At 36.2% G+C, this 23770-nt stretch overlaps 1 protein-coding gene across 18 annotated transcripts in view; it reads left to right on the forward strand.

Annotated features, from left to right (window-relative positions):
* The window catches only part of EFCAB3 (EF-hand calcium binding domain 3), a 722802-nt gene that overhangs the window by 169274 nt on the left and 529758 nt on the right, over positions 1-23770 (forward strand). For all 18 annotated transcript variants that reach the window (XR_008916397.1, XR_008916396.1, XR_008916398.1 and 15 more), the window contains exons 59-65: positions 901-969; positions 7380-7523; positions 10113-10184; positions 12790-12933; positions 13904-13975; positions 16414-16557; positions 22884-22955. Coding sequence is in view for 15 of the 18 variants with exons in the window: in XM_056817026.1 (XP_056673004.1) it covers positions 901-969; positions 7380-7523; positions 10113-10184; positions 12790-12933; positions 13904-13975; positions 16414-16557; positions 22884-22955 (717 nt within the window). In the remaining 3 variants the exon portion in view is untranslated. The remainder of the gene's footprint in view (positions 1-900; positions 970-7379; positions 7524-10112; positions 10185-12789; positions 12934-13903; positions 13976-16413; positions 16558-22883; positions 22956-23770) is intronic.

The raw sequence follows: 23770 nt of genomic DNA on the forward strand, positions 1-23770 counted from the left end.
GGTCACATAGGATGCCACAAGGTCATCCACTGCATCCTGGGCCATCACTAGTCATCTTGATTTTTGCTTTCCCCACTAGACTTTGATGACTGAAAGAGGGAATGAAACTGATGACTTCAAACAACTCCAACTCACTTAAATTCAATTTACACACAAATCCAAAAGGCATGACCCATACTATTTGGCTATTTTACATTTTAGAATTTCATTTATTATTTTTCTATTCAACTATTTTACTGTTTTATTATTCTACTATTGGATTGTGAGACATTGGCATAAGATTGTCCTGCATGGCATGCCTGCATCAAAGAAGGCATTGTGCTCTATTAGCAAAGTAGAATTGTAGTAGCTCAAAAGAAATGTGAGATGTGTGAATTTAGAGACATTTCCTCTCTAAATGTTTATATGGATTATTTGTGCCTGACCTGTGATAGAGCCTTCCAAGCTCAAACAGTCAGACACACTATACATTTACTCCAATATCATGATGCCATTTTGGTCCTCTTTAAGTATGAAGGACTTTACTGTTACAGAATTGTAAATACTTAGAAAAAAAAATTTTAAATAAGAAAATAAAGGGGCAGGAGGAAATGATACTCTAATTTATGCAACTGATTTTAGTTCAGATCTGGCCTTTTCCTTATAAAGTGAAGAGAAGAGGCTTGGGGGTTCAATTCAGTTCAGTTCAGGAAAATAGCTTTTGCACTAGGCACTGGGAAAAGGTCATAAAGATCAAATTTTGAAAAAAGAAAACTTTTCCTGACCTCAAGGAGAACATAGTCTATTATTTTGTCATATAGCTGCCACTCTCCCACTTTACTTTTTAATTAGTAGTTCTGGCTCTAGTTTCACTTTTCTCTTCTAAAATATCTGATTTTTCCCCCTTCCCTTTTGTCCTAGGTGGAATGGTTAATCTGAAGACATTCGTTGATAAATTAGCTAGCCTTGAACAGTTTCCTGAATGCCAAAGTACGTACAAACTTCAAAATCAGTGTGATTGAAACTCCTTTTTCTGTGTAGGGACATTTTTTGTGAGTTTAAAATTAATACAGATCAGGGGAACTGAGGGGCAGCTAGATGACTCAAGTAGATTGAGAACCAGGCCTAGAGATGAAAGGTGTTGGGTTTAAATGTGACTTCAGATACTTCCTAGCTGTGTGTCCCTGGCCAAGTCACTTTAACCCACATATTACCTAGCTCTTACCATTCTTCTGCCTCTGAACTAATACATGATATTAATTCTAGGGCAGAAGGTAAGAGTTTTAAAAAAAATCTATACATATGTAACCTATATTTAGTATCTCTTCAATTCTCATCTCTTCACTCCTTTATTAAATATCTATATGGTCTTAATTGGTAAACCACGAATGCCAAATTTCTTGCTTTATATTTTTCTGTTTGGAGGTAAAGTTTTGTCCATTTAATTATTCATCCAATATTTCTTGAGCAGCTTCCCTGTGTGCCATAGTGAGTGATATAAAAATATATCAGACACGTTCACTAACCTAAAAAGGCCTTATAATATAAATGGTCATGCATGATGATTTTTTTTCCTTTTAAACATTATTTTATTTGGTCATTTTCAAACATAATTCATTGGAAACAAAGATGATTTTCTTTTGCCCCCCCAGCCCCCAATAGCCGACGCACGATTCCACTGGGTATCACATGTGTCTTTGATTCAAACCCATTTCCATGTTGTTGGTATTTGCATTAGGGTGTTCATTTAGAGTCTCTCTTCAGTCATATCCCCTCAACCCCTGTAGTCAAGCAGTTGGTTTTCATCTGTGTATTTATTCCCACAGTTTGTCCTCTGCTTGTGGATAGTGTTTTTTTAGATCCCTGCAGATTGTTCAGGGACATTACATTGACACTAATGGAGAAGTCCATTACGTTTATCACAGTGTATCAGTCTCTGTGTACAATGTTTTCTTGGTTCTGCTCCTCTCACTCTGCATCACTTCCTGGAGGTTGTTCCAGTCCCCATGGAATTCCTCCACTTTATTATTCCTTTTAGCACAATAGTATTCCATCACCAACATATACCACAATTTGTTCAGCCATTCCCCAATTGAAGGGCATCCCCTCATTTTCCAATTTTTGGCCACCACAGAGAGCAAGAATATGAATATACTTGTACATGTCTTTTTCCTTATTATCTCTTTGGGGTACAAACCCAGAAGTGCTATGGCTGGATCAAAGGGCAGACAGTCTTTTATCGCCCTTTGGGCATAGTTCCAAATTGCCCTCCAGAATGGTTGGATCAATTCACAACTCCACCAGCAATGAATTAATGTCCCTACTTTGCCATATCCCTTCCAGCATTCATTACTTTCCTTTGCTGTCACGTTGGCCAATCTGCTAGGTGTGAGGTGATACCTCAGAGTTGTTTTGATTTGCATTTCTCTGATTATAAGAGATTTAGAACACTTTCTCATGTGCTTATTAATAGTTTTGATTTCTTTATCTGAAAACTGCCTATTCATGTCCCTTGCCCATTTATCAATTGGAGAATGGCTTGATTTTTTGTACAATTGATATAGCTCTTTATAAATTTGAGTAATTAAACCTTTGTCAGAGGTTTTTATGAAGATTGTTTCCCAATTTGTTGCTTCCCTTCTGATTTTAGTTACATTGGTTTTGTTTGTACAAAAACTTTTTAATTTGATGTAGTCAAAATTATTGATTTTACATTTTGTGATTTGTTTCTAGCTCTTGCTTGGTTTTAAAATCTTTCCCTTCCCAAAGGTCTGACATGTATACTATTCTGTGTTCACCTAATTTATTTATAGTTTCCTTCTTTATGTTCAAGTCATTCACCCATTTTGAATTTATCTTGGTGTAGGGTGTGAGGTGTTAATCCAAACCTAATCTCTCCCACGCTGTCTTCCAATTTTCCCAGCAGTTTTTATCAAATACTGGATTTTTGTCCCAAAAGCTGGGGTCTTTGGGTTTGTCATAGGCTGTCTTGCTGAGGTCATTTACCCCAAGTCTTTTCCACTGATCCTCCTTTCTGTCTCTTAGCTAGTACCAAATTGTTTTGATGACCACTGCTTTATAGTATAGTTTGAGATCTGGGACCGCAAGTCCTCCTTCCTTTGCATTTTTTTTTCATGATTTCCCTGGATATCCTTGATCTTTTGTTCTTCCAAATGAACTTAGTTATGGTTTTTTCTAATTCAGTAAAGAAGGTTTTTGGTAGTTCAATGGGCATGGCACTAAATAAATAAATTAATTTGAGTAGGATTGTCATTTTTATTATGTTAGCTCGTCCCACCTATGAGCAATCAATGTTTTTCCAATTGTTTAGATCTAGTTTTTACTGTGTGGAGAGTGTTAATAATTGTGTTCATATAGTTCCTGTGTTTGTCTCGGCATATAGTTTCCTAAGTATTTTATATTGTCTAGGGTGATTTTAAGTGGTATTTCTCTTTCTAATCCTTGCTGCTGAAATGGGTTAGAGATATATAGAAATGGTGATAACTTATGTGGGTTTATTTTGTATCCTGCAACTTTGCTAAAGTTGTTGATTATTTCCACTAGATTTTTGGTTGATTCTCTAGGATTCTTTAAGTAAACCATCATATCATCCACAAAGAGTGATAGCTTGGTCTCCTCATTGCCAATTTTAATATCTTCAATTTCTTTTTCTTCTCTAATTGCTACTGCTAGTGTTTCTAGTACAATGTTAAACAATAGAGGTGATAATGGGCATCCTTGTTTTACTTCTTATCTTATTGGGAAGGCTTCAAGTTTATCCCCATTGAAGATGATGTTTGCTGATGGTTTTAGATATATACTGTTTATTATTTTTAGGAAAGGCCCTTCTATTCCTATACTTTCTAGTGTTTTCAATAGGAATGGGTGTTGTATTTTATCAAAGGCTTTTTCTGCATCTATTGAGATAACCATGTGATTTTTGTCAGTTTGCTTGTTAATATGGTCAATTATGTGGATGGTTTTCCTAATATTGAACCAACTTTGCATTCCTGGTATGAATCCTGCCTGGTCATAGTGGATAACCCTTGTGATGACTTGCTGGAGTCTTTTTGCTAGTATCCTGTTTAAGATTTTTGCATCTATATTCATTAGGGAGATTGGTCTATAGTTTTCTTTCTCTGTTTTTGATCTGCCTGGTTTTGGGATCAGTACCATGTTTGTGTCATAAAATGAATTTGTTAGAACTCTTTCTTGGTTTATTCTGTCAAATAGTTTATTTAATATTGGCATTAGTTGTTCTTTAAGTGTTTGATAGAATTCATTTGTGAATCCATCTGGACCTGGGGATTTTTTCTTAGGGAGTTCTTTGATGGCTTGTTCAATTTCTTTTTCTGATATGGGGTTGTTAAGGTAATTTATTTCTTCCCCTTTAATCTAGGCAATTTATATTTTTGTAAGTATTCTTCCATATCACCTAGATTGCCATATTTGTTGCCATATAATTTGGCATAGTAGTTTTTAATGATTGCTTTACTTCCTCTTCATTAGAGGTGAGGTTTCTTTTTTCATCTTGGATATTGTCAATTTGATTTTTTTCTTTCCTTTTTTTAATTAGACTGACTAGTACTTTGTCTATTTTATTTGTCATATATGATGATTTACAGAAATCAGCTAGATAAAATTACTAGATTATCTCTGCAAGATATCTGTATGAGGAAAATTAAAAGGGAGTGAATGGTTAATAGCTCACTTCTATGCCAGAAATCTTTCCATTGTATGAAGGGGAACCCCCTTCCATGATCACATTTTGGGGTTCTACCTGTGTCCCAGTTTACCTCACATCAGTGTGCTCCAGCATGAGTCACGGGACACTGACCTGGGCTCAGGATCAGGAAAGGATCAGGTTATGGATCTGGGGTAGAGGGAAGTAATAAAAGAGGGAGTTCCAGGAAGTGGGTAGCCTGATTCCCTTGGTTGTGTGGTGAAAGGAAGTTGACTGAGAGAGAGAGCCATTAGAAGATTGGTTAGGTAGCTATCTATCTGCCTTCTCTTATTCAAGTAAATATTAATCAATTCTATGGAAATTAAAGTCTGGAATTTAATTTAGCTTTAATACCACCCTGAAGAAACCTTATCCCTGAGGGTCTAGTCTCTTAATTTGTGACTTCTTTGCCTAAACTAACATTTAATGAAGGATCCCAATCTTACTTACTTCTGTCTCAACTCAACTCTCTCAATTTCACTTCCTTACCAGCAACCTGTCCTCACCTAGGTACCCTTCTCCTCCTTTCTTGGCTTGCCAATTCCTCTTTATGCATTGTCTTCCACTATTCAAATATAAGCTTCTTTAGGGTAGGGCCTGCCTTTGTTTGCACTTTATGCAGGGTTTGGCACACAGTAAGCATTTAATAAATTCTCTCTCTTCCTCTGTGTCATTTTCTGTGTCTGTGTCTGTTCCTGTCTCTCTTTGTCTCTCTCTGTTTCTATCTCTGTCTCATGAGTCAGGAAGACTAATTTTCTTGAGTTCAAATCAAATCAAATTCAGACACTGGCTGGGCTTTTTTCTTCTGTCTCTGTTCTCTCTCCAGACCCTTCCTCTTCCACAATTATTCAGTGAGCTCACCTCCTTGTTTTGAGGTTCCCTCCATTTCTTTACATTATTTTATTCTACTTTTCTCTACCAAATCCTGGGATATTCTTCTTTCTTCTTCATAGTGTTCTGTTGGTCAAAAACTTTGTCTCTATCTCATCTAGCCTCATAGTCGAAGTCTTTAGTAGACATATTGATATCTCCTCAAATATCCCAGTTTCCCCTGACCTCTCTATCTTTTAAGAGATAAAGTTATCAGTAAGGCAAAACCAAGAATGAATTCATTGCTCTGGTTTTAAAAGTGAAAGAAATCCTAAAATGTGCCTTCATATATATTTTCCAAATATATATTCTCACCCTTTTCTTCAAATTGTGTGTAATAATCCATCAGACTAACTTACTATTATAGCATGCCTCTGTGGCAGAATTGTGGTCCATTCATTGAACTCATCACCCTTTCCCTCCATTTGGTTGGGTAGTCTCTATTGCTTCTTTTTTTCCCCATGATGACTATCCTCACCCAATTGTTCTCCATTAAAATTTCTCCCTTCTGATTTATGGATTTTCTAAGTAGATGTTTTTCATATATGATCCTGCTTCATCACCCTTTATATTGGATCTTTTTCATAAGGGTTATATTTTCTTTTCAGAGTATAGCTATGCCTCAAAGTTCATCAAGTTTCAGGGATACCAATGGGATTGAATTTTCCTTTCTACAATTGTGTACAAACATTGGAGGCACAGAGGATTTATTTATGTTGTCTCTAGAGAATTTTTAGTCATCACTGATATTCTTCTTATATCACGTAGTCTACTCTCTGTTATTATGACTTAAGTGATATATATGGACCCTTTTCTCTCTTCCCCCTCAAAGTCTTCTTAGTCACATTAGCAGCCTGATGCTGCCTTGTCCAGATATCATTGTTGCTATATCAGAATCAATGATCCAAAACTCTTTCTCTGATATCATCTTAACTTATAACTTCTTTGAAATCCTTCCACCCAAACTCTTTCCTTCTTCTTGGACATTCTTAATCACTTTAGGAATAAGGTCAGGGTTGAGAGGAACGATACAAGAGGAAATGTGATCTAGTCCAGATATAAATTACTTAAATTACTCCTAAAGTACTTCAGAAGTTTCTGGAGACTCTAGAACTAAACTGTCACACTGTTGCCCTCAAAACTTAGGCATCAAGATCAGAGATGATCTGTTGAGATCAGATATAGAGCAATGTCTCTCCCTTTTCCCTTACTAATTTGGATCCCCAGAACAAGGCAGCCTCTAGAGAAGCTTTGAGGTTCAAGTAGTGACAGAATGGAAGAAGTCCAAAAGCTGCCTTTCAGCCATATTAATAATAGCCATTAGTCATATAGCCATCAGACAGCATTTGAAGAATTTTCAACATATCTCTTTATACTATTTTCTTTAAAACTAGGTTTTGAAGAGGATGAGGAAAAGAGAGGAAGAGGGAAAAGAGGAGGGAAGGGACAGGGAAGGAAAAAAACCTACTTATTGTTAATTTATTGTTCTCTAGGAAAGAGCATCACACATTAAACATGACATAGCCATCTCTTTTCTTCACGACTTCATTTTTAGCTTATGATAATATAGTCAAATACTACCTCATCAATAGCTCATTAAATGCAGAGGTTCTTTTCTTTTTTTTTATGGTGCCAAGGAGAGGTTAGTGGTTCTCTGGTTAGTTCAGTGAAACCCAGAACTTAAGAACCCCGGTTTTAGAAAATGAACACATTTTTCTCTCCAAAGCTCCCAAATCAGGCTGGAGTATATTTCTTTAGATTTGATAATTTAATGGTTTTATTCTTTTGTTGGTATATGCACATATAGGAATAGAAGATGCCTGTGTTGCTGTCAAAAGCATCACTGATAAGAAGGTACCTGTTGAAGAATTGATGCCTACCCTGAAGCAATTGGGAGTCAAGGTATCTAAAGAGGATGTTGAAGAAATACTGAGAGTGGTGACACCTGATAGTAAGTACTTCAGCTTTCTACTGGATTATTTGCTCAGATTATGCTTCCCCCACCCCCACCCCCACTTCAGAGCTTCAGCTCTGGTTGGGGAGGGGGAGGGGAAAGGAATAAACATTTATATAATACCAGAACGAGTTATACATTATACATTAATATTATAAAAACAAAAATTTAAAGGACTTTTATAAACATATGAAGAATGAAATGATCAGAACTAGAACAATTTGACAATTACTCTTTGAAAGCAATATGTTTTTGAAAGCTATAAGAATTTTGATGAATATAGTGACAATTCATGATTCCAAGAGGACTCATGGTGATGATATATGTTAACCATTAGGGAGAACTGGTGGATTTAAGGTGCATAATGAAACTTATGCATTTTTGACACAATCACTGGAGAAATTTCACTTGACTACATATATATGTATATACATATATATATGTATATATATATAGATATATATATAAGAGTATTCTTTTTGAACCGTAGGAAAGAAGGAAAAATAGGTTTATGTTAATTTTCTAAAATAGAAGTGCTACAGATATAAAATGATACTTGCATTTTTAGATAAGGTCACTGTAGTATTCATTTTACCTGGCTTTTGTGAATGAGGTCTTTAATTAAATGGGAATAATCTGTAAATATATATATATATAATGTAAAAAAATCAATAAAACCAAAAATTAACAAATAACTAGCTAGCTTGAACTAAATTTGAAAATAGTAAAAGCCACAGATTCAGAGAGAACTAGGAAGATTTATATGAAATTTAAAGTGAAATGAGCAAATCCAGGAGAATAATTTTACAAAATATTGCATTGTAAGGACAAATTTGAAAAGTTAAAAAATTTGAGGGCAAATTAGGTGACTCAGTGGATTGAAAACTGGGAGGTTCTGGGCCCAAATTTGACCTCAGACTACTTCCTAGCTGTGTGACCCTGAATAATTCATTTAACCTCCATTGCCTAGCTTTTACCTCTCTTCTGTCTTGAGACCAATACAAAGTATTGATTCTAAGACAGAAGATAAAGGTTTAAAAAACAAACAAACAAAAAACAACTTAAGAACTGTGATCAACCATGAGTCCTGAAGACTGGGTAGGTTCAAAATGCTGAACTGAGACATAAATTTTTGGATATGACCAATTTTGGAATTTGTTTCCATCATCTATTTAGATTTGTTACAAGAATTTTTCTTTTCTTTTCCCTTTAGCTTGTAGGGGAGATGGAGGCAAGAAAATAAATGCTAGTTAAAAAAATAAAACGATTTTTTTAAAACTAAGAAAACCAATAAGGGTTTAAGAATGAGTCTAAGATGAGACTAGAATTGGGGGGAAGTATGCTTTGATGTACAACATCACTTTTTTTTTTCTTGTCATTATCTTAATCTATTTTGGGCTTTTATCAGCCTGGTAGAACCCGGACCTTCCTCACTCTCCTCTCTCTTTTGTTCTCTTGCTTCCATACCTCTTATCAGAGATTCTTTTTATGCCTAAGATTCTGTATTATTGTATCATTGGGTAAATATTCAGTTGAGATCAGGATGGAAAACAGACAGGGCAAGTCCTGTGACTTCACTGCCTTGGGGAAGGCCTCATTAAGGATTTTCCATCTCTGGAGGCCAGCAATTTCTCTATAACTTATAGTCTTGGTGAAATCTGCATAGCAGTTTTTATCTGTATGGACTTTTCACCTATTTACTGATCATTTAAGTCACTTATTTTTTACAGCAAAGGGAAGTCTAGAATTATATGACAAGATCTTATTCTTAATTTTGTGAGGTTAGAGCAACTAGGTCACACAGAAAAAAGTACAAGACTTGAGTTCAGGAAGACCTATGTGTGAATCCTGCCCCAAACACTTAATATCTTTGTGATCCTGGGCAAGTCACTTAGCCACTATCTGCCTCAGTTTCCCCATCTGTCAAATGTGGATATAATAGCACTTACCTCACAAAATGGTTATTAGCTATCCACCTCTAGAGAAAGAAATGTTGCAATAGGAATGCAGATGAAAACATATGACTTATCACTTGTTTATTTGGATATATGTCTTGGGATTTTGGTTCTATAAAATTATTTGCTTACAAAAATGATTAGTATGTAAATACCAAAATAAAATCCTTCCTTCTGTGGGAAAAATTATATGGTTATTATGATTAAATAAGATAGCATTTAAAGTACTGTGTAAATTTTAAGGTGTTATATAAATGCTAGTTATCATCATCATCTCTCTCTGGTGTTTTTGAGTGCAAAAATTTAAGTTGAATAATTTGACTCTACAAATAGTAGCTTTTACCTATGGAATTCACTGTTCCCAAATAACTATAGAATGATTTAAAATACAACAAACTAAGGAGATGGGAGAGGAGTGATGACCAAATTTGTTTTGGGGATTTCATTTGGATCAGGTCCATATGAAACAAATGAAAGTGAAAGATTGGAAACAGAGACTTTCTAACATCCTATTTTATAAGTTTTAGGTATATCTTTTTGAGGGTTCATTTGACACTCCTCTAGAATATTTCTCCATTGGGTATATGTACTTATATGTGTATGTAAGCACACTTATTTTCCTATTTTGTAGAAGATGGAACTGTGGATATAATGGAATTTTTGGATCAATTGGCCAAATCGGAACCATTTAATGACCTAAAACGTGAGTATAGAGTTTAAAATTATTTTGTTTAAACTTCCTTCTTTCATGGCTTAACATTTTATGAATTTCCAAACATAGATTTAATATTTTACCCCCAGTAGGTACTGTCCACTTGTTGCCTTCTTTTAATCCTTTTGCACATTGGAGATAGTTTTAAATGACACAATGATTAATGCAAAACTTCTTCACATATATATATATATATATATATATATATATATAAATATTTTTTTTTACCTCCACTTAAGGGTAAAGTTTTGTGCATTTAATCAGTCAAACAACTGAGTTTTTTTTCTTGTGTTGATACTGTTTACAAGATACTGTGTTATTTATATGCTATAGAAAGACATATCAAATAACATATTTATGTTTACTACTGTTCTGGGTGCTAGAGATAAAATAACAAAAGTGAGACAGTTACTTAAGAAATGCTACAACAATGGTTAGAGGACCAGACCTGGAGTAGGGAGAACTTGGGGTTCAAATATATCCAGGAGCGAGGAGGACCTGGGTTCCGATGTGACCTCAGCTACTTTCTACCTGTGTGACTCTGGGCAGATCACTTAACCTGAATTGCTTACCTTTTTCCACTCTTCTCTCATAGAATTGATACTAAGCATAAGGAAAGAGTTTAAAAAAAGGAATGAAGGAAGGCAGGTTACAAAAATGGGCAAAATCAGGGTGGATCCAGTGTAGATAGAAAGGAGTGATTCTAGAGTCAGAAAATCTAGGTTCAGCATCCCATCTTACTACCTTTTTGACCTTGAGGAAGTTATCAGGCTTGCTGGCATCTCATTTTCCTCATCTATGAAATTAATGAGTTGTACTATATGGATTCTGAAGTCTCTTTCAGCTCTAAATCCATGACCCACCATTATAATTTTTCTCTGAGTGATAAAAATAATTTAAGTCCAGAAAAGAGAAAAAATCTTTGTGGGCCAGTCTGGGAAAACCATAGAAAAGAAAGAAGTTGAGCTGGTCCTTGAAAGATGGCTATGGGGGCAAGTAGGCAGCAGAGTGGTTAGAGTGTCAGGTCCAAAGTTAAGGAGGATCTGGGTTCAAATTCGTCCTCAAATACTTCCTAGCTATGTGACTCTGGGAAAGTCTCTTGGCTCTAATTGCAGAGCCTTTACTACTCTTCTGCTTAGAATTGAAAGTAGGACAGAAGATAAAGGTTTTTAAGAAGAAAAAGGAAAGATGGCCACTGAGTCTTCAGGTAGTCAAATCAGAACATGCAATATTTTTATTTTGAGTGTCATCATTCATAAATTGAGGGCAGCCCCTATTCTGGAGGGTTTCTAGGGTCAATTCCTTGGCATCTCCTTCCCCTCCAAATTTTCCCCTTCTATACAATTTCTTAGCTATGGCAGGAAGAGGTAGAGCATTTTGGTTCAGACTTAGCATATTACTGATCAATTTTAGAAGCCTCAAAGAGTAATTGGAACCAACCTTTCATAAGAAGGCTCTCCAAATAGAACCACCTCCCAAGTGGTTTTTCTAGGACAACTATGAAATAACAAGATGTCATTTCATCTCCACCCCTTCCTTGAGGTCTGAGAATCCTCTGGAGACCCTCAAAGCTGTCTGTGGACAGAGCAGAAGGGAGTACCCAACAACCACACAGTCCTCATTGAGCCACCAATCACTTTAAGTCTAGTTACTGATGGTTAATTTCATGTCTTTGGCAGGGCATTTTTCATAGTTGTTTATTTTCAAACATTATTTTACAGCAGTGTTAGTGGTCAGGTTAACTTGAGTTCAAATTTTACCTCTACCATTTTTTAGTTGTTTGTCTGTAGGCAAGCCATGCAAGTTTGAAGAACCTTAATTTTCTCATCCACAAAATGGGGATAACTTTAGTACCTATCTCACAGGATGGTTAATGTTATAAAGCTTCATCTCATCATTATTTTCTTTCTTTTTAAAAAAAAAATAACTCTTGCCTTCTGTCTTAGAACGGATACTAAATTTTGGTTCCAAAGCAGAATTAGAAGTAAGGGCTCAGAAATTGTGATTAAGGGACTTGCCCAGGGTCACACAGCTAAGAAGTATCTAAGGTCATATTTTAACCTAGGGCCTTCTATCTCCAGGTCTGGCTCTCTGTCACTGAACCAAATAGCTATCTCCTCAATGGTTTTTGTTGTTGTTGTTATTTTCCCTCAAAAAAAGTCAAGACTTTTAACAATGGTCTACAGGAACATATAGAATCAGTTTCTTGGTTCTCTTGAGTGAGGCTCCACATTCAAGAACTCGGGGCCAAAATAAATGTTTTTCCCTCCTACACACATTGTATATATGTATATGCATATTTATTAAGTTCCTACTCTGTGCAGGCTCTCTACTTGGCACTTTTCAAATATAATCTCATTTACAATAACCCTGGGAACTAGGTGCTATAATTATCCTCATTTTACAAATGAGGAAACTGAGATAGAAAGAGATCAAGTGACTTACTCAGAGTCACACAACTAGTAAATATTTGAAGCTAGATTTGAGCTCAGATTTTTCTAATTCCGGGCCCAGCCCTCTATCCACTGTACCACCTAACTTCACACACACATTTAATCCTACACAGTCTTATACTTTGATTTCTTTGTATGTATAGGAGTGGAAGATGCATGTAACTTTGTCAGCAGCATCAAGGATGGGAAAGTCAAAGTTGATGATCTGCCATCTACTCTGGAGACATTGGGAGTGAATTTAACTCCTGAAGAGCTTAAGGAAACTCTTAAATCAGTCCAGCCTGATGGTGAGTACTACAGCTTGGTGGAGTATGAATGGATAGATGTTCTTTCCATTGGCACAGTTAAATTTCCAGCCATTGTCTCACAAAGTTAAGACTTGTGGATGGGGGAAGTGGGTGCTATTGTTGCACTTGTATTCTATGAACTTCATAAAACTTTGACATATATAAGAAATGTCCATTTTCTATATATATCAAGAGATAAATGGAATTTTTCTATATAGATTAAAATGTTCATTTTTGGTATATTTCAATTTTCTATCTATGTCTATGTTTCTATGTATGGGATACAGTGAGTCTGGGAGATCTGTGGATTTGGTTGGGGAAAAAAAATCTAAATATTTATTTTCACTAACTTCTAAATGAAACCTTTAATTATTTAAAAACATTATTCAGAGAAGAGGTGGTCCAGACTTCACCAGATAGCCAAAACTAACCCTGACACAGGAAAAGGTTAAAATAATCTCTATTTTTAACTGTAATAGTAATTCATTTACCTAAGGAAGGAAACTTTGTCAATAACAATGTAAAGAGTCTTGGCTTTGGAGTCAAGGACCGTGAATTGAACCCTAATTTTGCCAGTCTAATACCTTTGTGACCTTTGGAAGTCAATTAATCTCTCTGGGCCTTGGTTTCCTCATTTGTGAAATAAAGATGTCAAGATTATGGGACTCCTACACTCCCTTCCAACTCTGAATCTATGATCATCCCCAATGATCATATGTGTTCTCTAAAGTTGAGATCAGATGAACACTTCTCTTTGGGAAAATTTTATTCATTTATTTGATCATCCTCCACCAAAGTCATCCTCTGATACTTTATTGTCAAATTAATTTATGAGTGACTTAGTCTGAACTGGGTTTACCATAATTTCTAATCTCTGACTTTACTCAGTATATTATTATAGGATGGCTTTATAGGTTAAACTTACCTCTTCTTTGGAAATATCTGAATTGTTTTTTATCTCCTTTTATAGACAATGGAGCTGTGAACTTAAAGGACTTTTTCAGGGAATTGAATGACACAGAAAAATTTGAGAAATGTCAACGTGAGTATGAATTTCAAAAGGAAATGTATTATTATTAATATGATATAAAAATCACCATAATACTGAATAATAAGTATTAATTATTAGTATAATATTAATATTGATTAATTAATAATAAATATTGATCTAAGAAAAATAAGGAAAATTTGAGAAGTATCAATGTGAATATGAATTTCAAAAGAAAATTTATTATTATTAATATAATTTCTTCTGCCAATAATATTCAGGTTAAGATTTCCATGTAATTTCCAATAATTTCCTTTGTTCCTATTTCCTGTTTCACTGCTTTATTAAATAGGAGGATAACCTTAAGTAGCAAATCAGGAATGTCCAAACCTCATTTTAAAATATATATGCATATAATAATATTTAATTATACATATAAACATTTTGGCAATAAAAATCTGTGTATTTAGTCAATTAACCAATATTTAATATTGATAATAGCAGACATTTATGTAGTGCTTTAAAATTTGTGGAGTATTCTCATACTGTGTTTTATTTGAACCTCTGAGACAGGCATTTTTAGATGTACATTTTACAGAGAAGGAAACTGAGCCTTAAAGAGTTTAAATAACCTGCTGGTCACACAACTAAGTGTCAGAGGCAGGATTTAAATTCAGGTCTTCTTGACTCCAGGTCCAGCTTTCAATCTACCCTTGTTCATTCCTCCTTATATTATTGAATGTCCACTATGTCCAGAACATTTTACTGATAGCTACTGGCCCATTGGTGATGTATCAGGCTTGGCTCTGGCTTTCATAGAGCTTAGGTTGGGAAAGGCAAGATATAAGAGTTAATAAAGAAAAGTTAAGTGTCAATATGTATTAAATAACTACAGAACAACTATGAATAATTTGCTACAAGTGAGAAAATTTATAAACAATATGAGTTCAGAGTTCTGTGGATTGGAATGATCTTAAAAATCTTTATGCAGGAGGTGAGACATGAGCTAGATAGCTTTTACTTGAAGCATGAGTAAGGTTATTGTCCTGGATTATCATTAGCAAGTTAGAATGAACATAGAACTAGCAAAAGGGAAGTGTTTTACTACCTATATTTTCGTCCCCAGTTTCAGGCCAGTTCATGTCCTGGAAAACCCAAGAGGGTATAGTATATCATTAGTTCTTTATCTTTCCTGCTATATCATCGTCTATTCTGAAAGTTTTTAACTTCTCCTTCCGCATGGACAATAAGGGAAAGAGAAGGATCTAGGAGATGAGGAGGAGTGATGGGAGGATTATAGTTTCTCTTAGAGTATATACTTTAAGGGTCATGGTAAGTTAAAAACTTTTCTTTGTCCACCATTATCATCCTTACATGAATTTCAAGAGCAGAGCAAACTCTGGAGAAACCAAAGTTACTTTAAGGTTGATGGTATTGATAGGGAAAAAGTGGCAAAACAGAAAATTCAGCAGCTGATGACCATATTTGGACATATTGTATACTCAATTTTTTACATGAGAAATGAGCTAACATTTTTTACTAATCTGTTATAATCACAGAAGAGAATTCTAGGAATTTTCCATGTTCCTCAAGGTATTTCTATCCTCTCATTTTGTGCATTAATTATTCAAACAAGCAACCATTTATTAAGGACTTACTCTATGCCAGAACACAGTGCTAGGTGCTTAGGAGACAAAAATGTCAATTCCAATTCAGAAGGTGCTTATAGCCTAAAAGGGTATGTGTTAATATTCTACTAATGATACTTTAATAAAACATAACTTCCTTAGCATTTTTCCAAATGCCATTCTTAAGCTGGAAAAACACAGAATCACTAAAGCAGTCACAAAGAACACATTTTTAATCAGGACTAGAAAGACAGTGTTCTTATGGCCACCACACAGGATCATATACATACATAACACCATACAGAGCCAAGCTCTGGGACTCTGGGCATACTGTCTCCAGGAAAATGCACCATGAATTGGAATTTTCCATCAAATTTAAGAATTTGGGGTCTTTTATACTCTTAAAGGAGTAGAGGAAAGGAAGAAAGACTGATTGGCTTACCTGGGGTCTAGGGAAGGAGGATTCTAGCCAGAGTCTGTAATACCTGGAAGAGCCTAGATACAATGGGAAAAACTTCTAAGAACAATATTTAAGATTTTATTATATCTGATAATCCTACATAGGGTGAGATTAATGGGTACTTAAAAATGTATTGTTCAGTCTAAGACTGAACAATTTATTTATCCTAGATAGGATTAGGGTGATCCAGGGATGTTTGAGGTTTCATAAAACAAGGGTGTCACCAATCTTTTAGGTTTCCAGGCATTGTGGAGTATCTTAGATTTCAATTTACTTCATTGAGTGCCCAGTCCTAAGAACCACAGCTTTAAGAAACCATATTCATTCCCTGCATCATGTGTTAAATGTTTCTCTAGACTCACTAACTTAATAATTTTGCAAATGGCTTTATTACATACATATAGAACTAAAAGTCGTATGTGATACTCTCAACAAAATCCCTGATGGGAAAGTCAACGTCAGTGAGCTCACATCTACAATGAACAATTTGGGAATTCCTCTGAATCCTGATGAAATTAATGAGACATTGGCATCTGTGAAGGTTGATGGTGAGTAGTATGCCAAGTTACTTTATCAGAGTGTGAAGGCTGCATATATATGTGTGTATATATTAATATTTTTGTGTATGTATATTTACATGTATATACATGTTTAGTTGTATATATATAAATCATATATTTATATAGTCAACCACCAAAGTAGTTATAATGAAGGAGCAATTTTCATTTAATTGGTGTAGACAGATTTTGATTTAGGAAGTCACACAGAAACATAGCACTGGTTGTTCCACTGAACTACAGAAAAAGGGACAGTGATTAAACAGTATTTTAGAAGGGAGAGGGCAACAGCCAGGTTTCTGAAGTTCACTAAAGTTTGGGAAAAACATAATAGCTAGAGGCTAGAGTGACTGGGGAGTGGGTTTCTCCTGAATGGGTTTCCTGTTTTTTAGATTTGATTGTCCTCTTTAAAATTCAGACCTAAGACAGAGAAGTGGTTTCCAGGAAGTAGGCAAGACCAATTCCTAGTCAAATCAGAGTCATCATCTGTCTTTTGATTTTGCAAGAGTCATTTAATAAGATTCTCTAAAAATGATGTCATTCACATATATGTACATATATAAGTATATATATGCTCTTTCCCATGAAATAACCAAAATTTCTATCTTTGAATCATAGTTGAGTTTTTTATTTTGTTTTTGTTTTCTATCAAATCACTTTAAGATTTACAAAGTACTTTATATGATATCCTATCTCATTTGGGAGAGCTTTGAGGTAAAACCCTGGATCTGGACAGGCTGTCCTTTGCAAGAATACAAGACTCCAAAACTTAGATTAAAAATAAAGAGTCATTTATTAATTTGGAAGTCATATTGCAAGACCAGGAAAACAGTGTGCAGATGGAGCACTGCCTCCTAGAAAAGCTGTGTTTTGGGCTTTATATACAACAACAGGATCTACATGACTACAGATGGGATGATGATGGCATGTTACTGTGCCTCTGGAACCCAAGATGAGTCATGTGGTTATGTTCTGTGCCTCAAAGTCAAAAGGGAGTGAACTGTTCAGTTTAGAAGATAATCAAATACCTGTAATATAAAATAGATGTTTATCAGGAGCAAGCTAGGAAGTGTCAATTTGTGATAATTAAGAATGAAGGAAGAGGCCAGAAGGGATCAAAGTCATCTTCTCTAGCACTACAGGAATACAAGGAAAAATGAGTTTTTTTGTATAAACTTTGACTGGGACACAATATGGGGTTGTTGTTGGGGTATCTAGGGGAAGCCTGTATCCCTATATCAAGCCCAATCAATAAATATTTTTTTTCCAAAACCTACATTTAATATAATGAAAAATATCTAAGTTCAGAGAAAAGTTCAGAAAAACATTTTGTACCATCCTAAAATACATTTCAGAAATACCAAAGCAAACACAAATACTTTAGTCAAAGAAAACTACACTCATCAACCTCTCTTTTCAAGTTCACACTATGAAAATATGATCTATTGATTTCCAGGATATTTGTCAATCCTGCTCAATGCTATCAACAAATGGCTCAGTCTTCCTCTTCATCCTGTCCCTTTATCATCCTCATTGATTGCAGAATCCACATGATGGCCCTCTTAATACTCTGACCTCAAAGTTCCTGAATTTCTTCAACTCTTCAATTTATCTCCATTTCATTTCTTTTACTGCCCAGCATCCTATTATTTCTTTGAAAATTTCCCATTTACAACTTCCTAACTTCTAACATTCCCATTTGCTGACTCTAAACCTGATTTTCACCTTCACTTTGACTTCTGGTCCATTCAACCTTCCCCAGTCACTTGCCTCCCAACCTGGCCTGGAACCCATGGTCAGATACCATGATTTCAAAAATAGAACTTTAGAATTTCTTGTCCCCATTTGAGGGCAAGAGGCATATATTGCCAATCTTCAACTTTGAGTAGCACTCAAAAGCAGGACTAGTGGCCTTGCACATGGTATCTTACTAATAACTCCAAGTAGTATATGGGATCTTTTCTTACAGAGGACTCAGCTAGCTTAGACTGCCTTGCTTAAGGAAAGGGGTATCTTTACAGATAGGTTTATATATAATGGCAAATGCTGTCACAATACAGACACAAAATGACCAGCCATGGGTCACAGGTTTCTTCTCTGCTTAAGTAAGGTGGGAGGCTGGTCAAGCCCAGCTACATGAGTCTGGCCCTGTCTAGACACAACACTAAGTTAAGAGAAATGGGCCAATACAATGTAGGGAGAGAACTCTACCTAAGAGCATATTTGCCTTTCAACTTGGAGAAAATGGTTTACTATTCTCTGAAACCTGAACCTGAAGCAGGTTATTCTCATTCAGGTCTTTGAGACCCCTACTCGGTGGACTATCTTAACTTCTTATAATTCAGATCCTGGATACATAACTTGAAGAGACTTGAAGATCTAAAACAGTTTTATGGCCTTACTGTGGGTACTGAACCCAGCAGTTAGCAGCCTCCTTCTATTGTAGGTCTTTGTAAATTCATTTGACTTCTCTGAGGAAAAGCTACTTAGAAGTCCAATCCTGGGCTGTAGCCCAAAAGAAAAAATTAGAAAATTTTACATCACAGTTTCAACAGCACACCCAGAGAAGATCTATTCAAAAGATGACTGGATAGATACAGCTTGATGAAGAGTATGTTCAGGGCTAAAAACCCAGATGACAAATTTAAGGTAGAGTCAAATTTTGAGAAATCAGTGATTCAACATTCGATCCTCGAGAACATGTGAGATGGGTCCATGCATCTTGGAGCTGTGATTTCAAGGTGGTGCATTGCCCAGACAGTAAAGTTGGTCCTGCAGAGGTGTTTTCCACTAGCCAGTCTGCAGGATCCTTACACATGACTTTATAATACAGACAAGTACCTCCAGGCTTTATTTATTTATTTATTTATTTTTATTTAGTCCCAGAAGTCAAAAATGAAAAAATTCAGAGATTGGGGATACACACACATACACACACACACACAGAGATCTATCTACCTATCTATATCCACATACACATGTATATGTGGATATATATCTCTCAGATTGCTACTAACTCAATCTAGGGTTCTCAAACTAGGGTATGCCCCACATTGACAGGGCACAGGGGTTCAGCCCTGATTGTCCTGAACTTCTAGCATTAAATACATCCACATTGTCATTCCATTGTCAGTAAACTTCCCAAATCCAAAACTCCCCTCCCTCCTTGATCTCTGCCCTCTGGTTTCTGATCATAAAGAAAATATCCCAAGAAAGTAAAGTATCTTTTCTTGGGAAAAGGTGAGGGCTTAGTTCTACCTTAAGGAAGGTCAGCACAAACCTTTGCCAAAACACAAAACTGTGGTAACAAATATCTAAACAATCTTATAAAACTTGCCCATTTCCCAAACATTCCAGAAAGCACACATAGATAGGCACCACCCCAAACCCAGGACAGCAATAGCACAAAGTTGATAATCAAAGATACCCAATCAAAAGTTTTCCCAAACATCATGGCACCCTCCCCATCCTGTCAAGTAGTTGAGGCAAAATTCCTTGGCTTGAGCTAGGAGGAGTCTCTGTGGATGTGGGTGGAGCACAGAACCAGACCTGGTGTTTTTGTCCTTGTTGTTGTTGTTGGGAAAAAGAGCAAAGCAAGTCAGACTAAAAAGAGAGGTGGTCAACAGGTAAAAGCTAAGCTGATGGGGGTATGACTTCTTCAAGAGGCTTGAAAGGGTTGTTTCATAAGTTCGAGGTCATCAACTTGATAATATGCAGGGAAGGCAGTGTCTACAGGCTCACTGTAGTAAGAGTGCTTAGGGAGAACAGTTGCGTCAAGAAAGAAACTCACAGGTTCTATTCTAGTCTTTTACCCTGGGAATGTCAGGGTCTTAAATATCAAAAGCTTTATAAAATCTAGGGCTAGTCTGAATACTTTGAATTGCAACAAATCGTAAGTCTCATTCCTATATTACTTCCATCAAAGGTTCAAATATCAGATTTCAATTTTGCTGATGCTGAATGAAGTCCAAGCTCTAGATGAGAACTTTAACAGTTATGTACATTCATAGGGTTATTTTTCACTCAGACATTTAATAGCATCAAAGATCTACGTGAAGACTTTCCAACATTCTTTCCATTCATGGGATATTTCTCAAATATGATTTATCTTAAATGTAATAAAGATGTGCTCCATGAAGGCTTTCTCATATTTGTTACTTAGAAAGTCAATCTAGTGTGAATTTTCTGATCAAGGCATGCTGAACTCAGTTTGAAGAGCTTCCCACATTACTTACATTCACGGGGCTCCATTGCAAATTCTGATATCTAATGAGGTTTGAAATGATAGGAGGCTTTCCCATATCCATGATCTTCACAGAGTTCCTTTCCACTGTCAATTCTCTGGTATTCATTCAAAAACCTACTGTTAAAAGGCTTCTCCACACTCAAGTCTAGGATTTAATTTCAATGTAGATTCTCTGATGTTTAATGTCATCTGAGTTCCTGCTGGACTCTTCTATAGTCTTTATAGTCAAAAGGTAGTCTCTTTCTAGAATGAATTTTCTGGGGTTCAGATAACTGTTTGAGTCAATCCTGATGCCTTTCTCACATTCATAACACTCAAAAAGTTTCTCTGTACTACGCAATTCCTGATGATGAATAAGAAATTCTGATTTATCTTTGTAGGAGGTTGTTGGGGGGTTTTCTCCCCACATTTGTTTCACAAAGTTTCTTTCTGTGATCTTAAAAGTTCTGCATTCTACTTGAAGCTGGGGTCATATAAACCGTTCCTGGGCTCTCCCTCCTATAGGCTCTCTCTTATGTAAATTGTCTCACATTTGATAACATACATAGCCTCTCTCCCCAGTGAGGACACTCTTGTGCTAAACGTTACATGAGTGAAACTGTTTTCCTGAGAATGATTGCGAGAGACTGTTGCAGTGGCGTTTTAGGCTGTGTCTCTAACCTACAATCACTGCCAGAGGCTTGTCCACAGTTGGGACCCATGAGAATGTTCCTTGGGAATCCTGATGATAATATGCCCTGTGATTGGACTTCTTCAGAAATTTCCCACTTCAGAACAGACTCCATTCTCTCAGTCTCAGTCCTGTCATATGTCCAACGACCAGGAAACGGATGAATAAATTGTAGTATAGCAATGTATGATGTACTATGACAAAAAGATCTTTTGGATGAGTCTTTGCCGTACAAAAGACTGGACCCCATGTTCCCCTGAGGCGCGAAAGGACAATTCAATCAGTAAATATTTAATAAATCCTTGCTATGTGCCAGGCCCTGTGCTAGGTGCTGATGATGACCTGAAGAATGCATGGCTTCTCCATATAGCTAGAAAAGATGGCTCCCTAATCCTCTGGCATCTTCTCATTTGATGTCAATGGCATCTGGACATTCTGGTCACCCTCTCCCAGGTTGAGTCTCTGGGCCCCTGGAAGCCAGGGAATAATGGGAAATGGCTCTGACCAACTGGCAGGTCCCTTCCCTGAAAGATTTCTGTGACCATGGCTCTGTGGAGATTACAAAAGGGATAGGAGTTAGTTGTATGTGTAGTGAGAGGAATTACAAGGCTTGAACAAATCTTAGAAAAAAGAGAAATTTATTAGAGGAAAAGGTTAAATGGCCAGGAGGCAAGATCAAGGTTGCCTGTGTGACAAGTAAGGGGTATACAGAGAAGTAGGGAGGGGGAAATTAGAGCGGTTTTGAGGGGTTTTGATATCTGGGGTATAGGCATAAAAGAAAGTACATATACATGAGGGTTAAGTTATCACATATTTACATATCCATCTAGGCGGTTCATATGAATGGGATGTGCAAGTTGTCTTTTGTTCCTTTGCAGACCTTTGTATTTGCTTTGCACCTGGTCTGACCAAACCTCATTCCTGAGGGCAGAGGTCAGGTTATTTATCAGGACTCCAAGATTTCTTGGGGTCCCACATTCCACCACACATAGATATGATAAACCCACAATTTGGGAAAAAGTGATTCTCAAATTTGTTTCATGGAAAATCATAGGATTGATCATGGAAAGTACAGCCTGAAGGGAAGGTAGAGGTCATTCTAGTCTTACATACTCATTGTATACTCATTGTTGTTACAGACATAGAATCCAGGGCTCCCAAAGATTAATGACTTATCCAAGGTTACTCAGTTAGGAAATAGCAGAACTGGCATCTGAACCTAGATCTAATGACTTCCTATTTGCTGCTCTTTCTATTAGACCATCACTATGTCATATAAAAAAGTAAATGGCTTAGTTCACCAGACTCCCACTTTACCTGAATTTTTTTTATTGATAGACCTGTTTTTATAAATTCTCCTTGCCACTCTTCTCAATGAATTGTTTTCCCTCTCTTTTGTAGAAAATGGAACCATTAATTTAAAGGACTTTATGGATGTTTTATCTAAAACTAAAAAATTTTTGGAAGGTCAACGTGAGTATGAATTTCAAAGCAATTCTTGTATTACTGCACCTCTGTGACTTCTAAAACATACAAATTTGACTTTTTAAAAAGGTTTTTAATCAACCCCTTTTCAGTTTCATCATTTTATTAGTTACCACTGCACCAAACACAGGGAATACAAATAAAATACAAAAAAGAAAGATAGACCCTGACTTCAAGAAGTTTATAATCTAGGGGAGAGGAAGAGTTTTACAAGAGCCATAACAGAACTTTAATATTCTGCTCCACCTTAGCCCTCTTACTCTGCTTGCATTTCTTAGCCATCCTGGATAGTGCTTGTGTGAGGATGAGTACATGTATGTGAGATGGAATGGGGAAGAGAATTATTCTGGCTTGGTTTAGGATCAAGTGCTTTTAAAGTACCAATGAGCTTAAGGAGATCCTGGCCAGCCTTTTCAACTAGGACTATCGAAACTGTTATAACTGGCCCAGAGTGCATTCTTTTGGTGCATTCATGAGCAAAACCTGGCCCTTAACCCAACCCAAACCTAAAATGAATCCCCCGAGTAGAGTATAACTGGCCCAGAGTTCATTCCTTTGGTGCATTCATGAGCAAACCTGGCCCTTAACCCAACCCAAACCTAAAATGAATCCCCAGAGTAGAGTAACATCTAGAGACCCCAAACTGCCTTGAGGTTCAAAGTTCAGACAAATGAGAAGAACAGAAGGGAGTATCCAATGGATAAAACCAGCCCTAGACCATATAGTCCTTGAAGTCAGACAGCTTGTGATAAGTTGCAGGTACTTTAGAAATTATCTCACATTCACTGCTAATCAAGCACTAA

The sequence above is a fragment of the Monodelphis domestica genome, chromosome 2, assembly GCF_027887165.1.
Source record: "Monodelphis domestica isolate mMonDom1 chromosome 2, mMonDom1.pri, whole genome shotgun sequence".
Classification (NCBI taxonomy): domain Eukaryota; kingdom Metazoa; phylum Chordata; class Mammalia; order Didelphimorphia; family Didelphidae; genus Monodelphis; species Monodelphis domestica.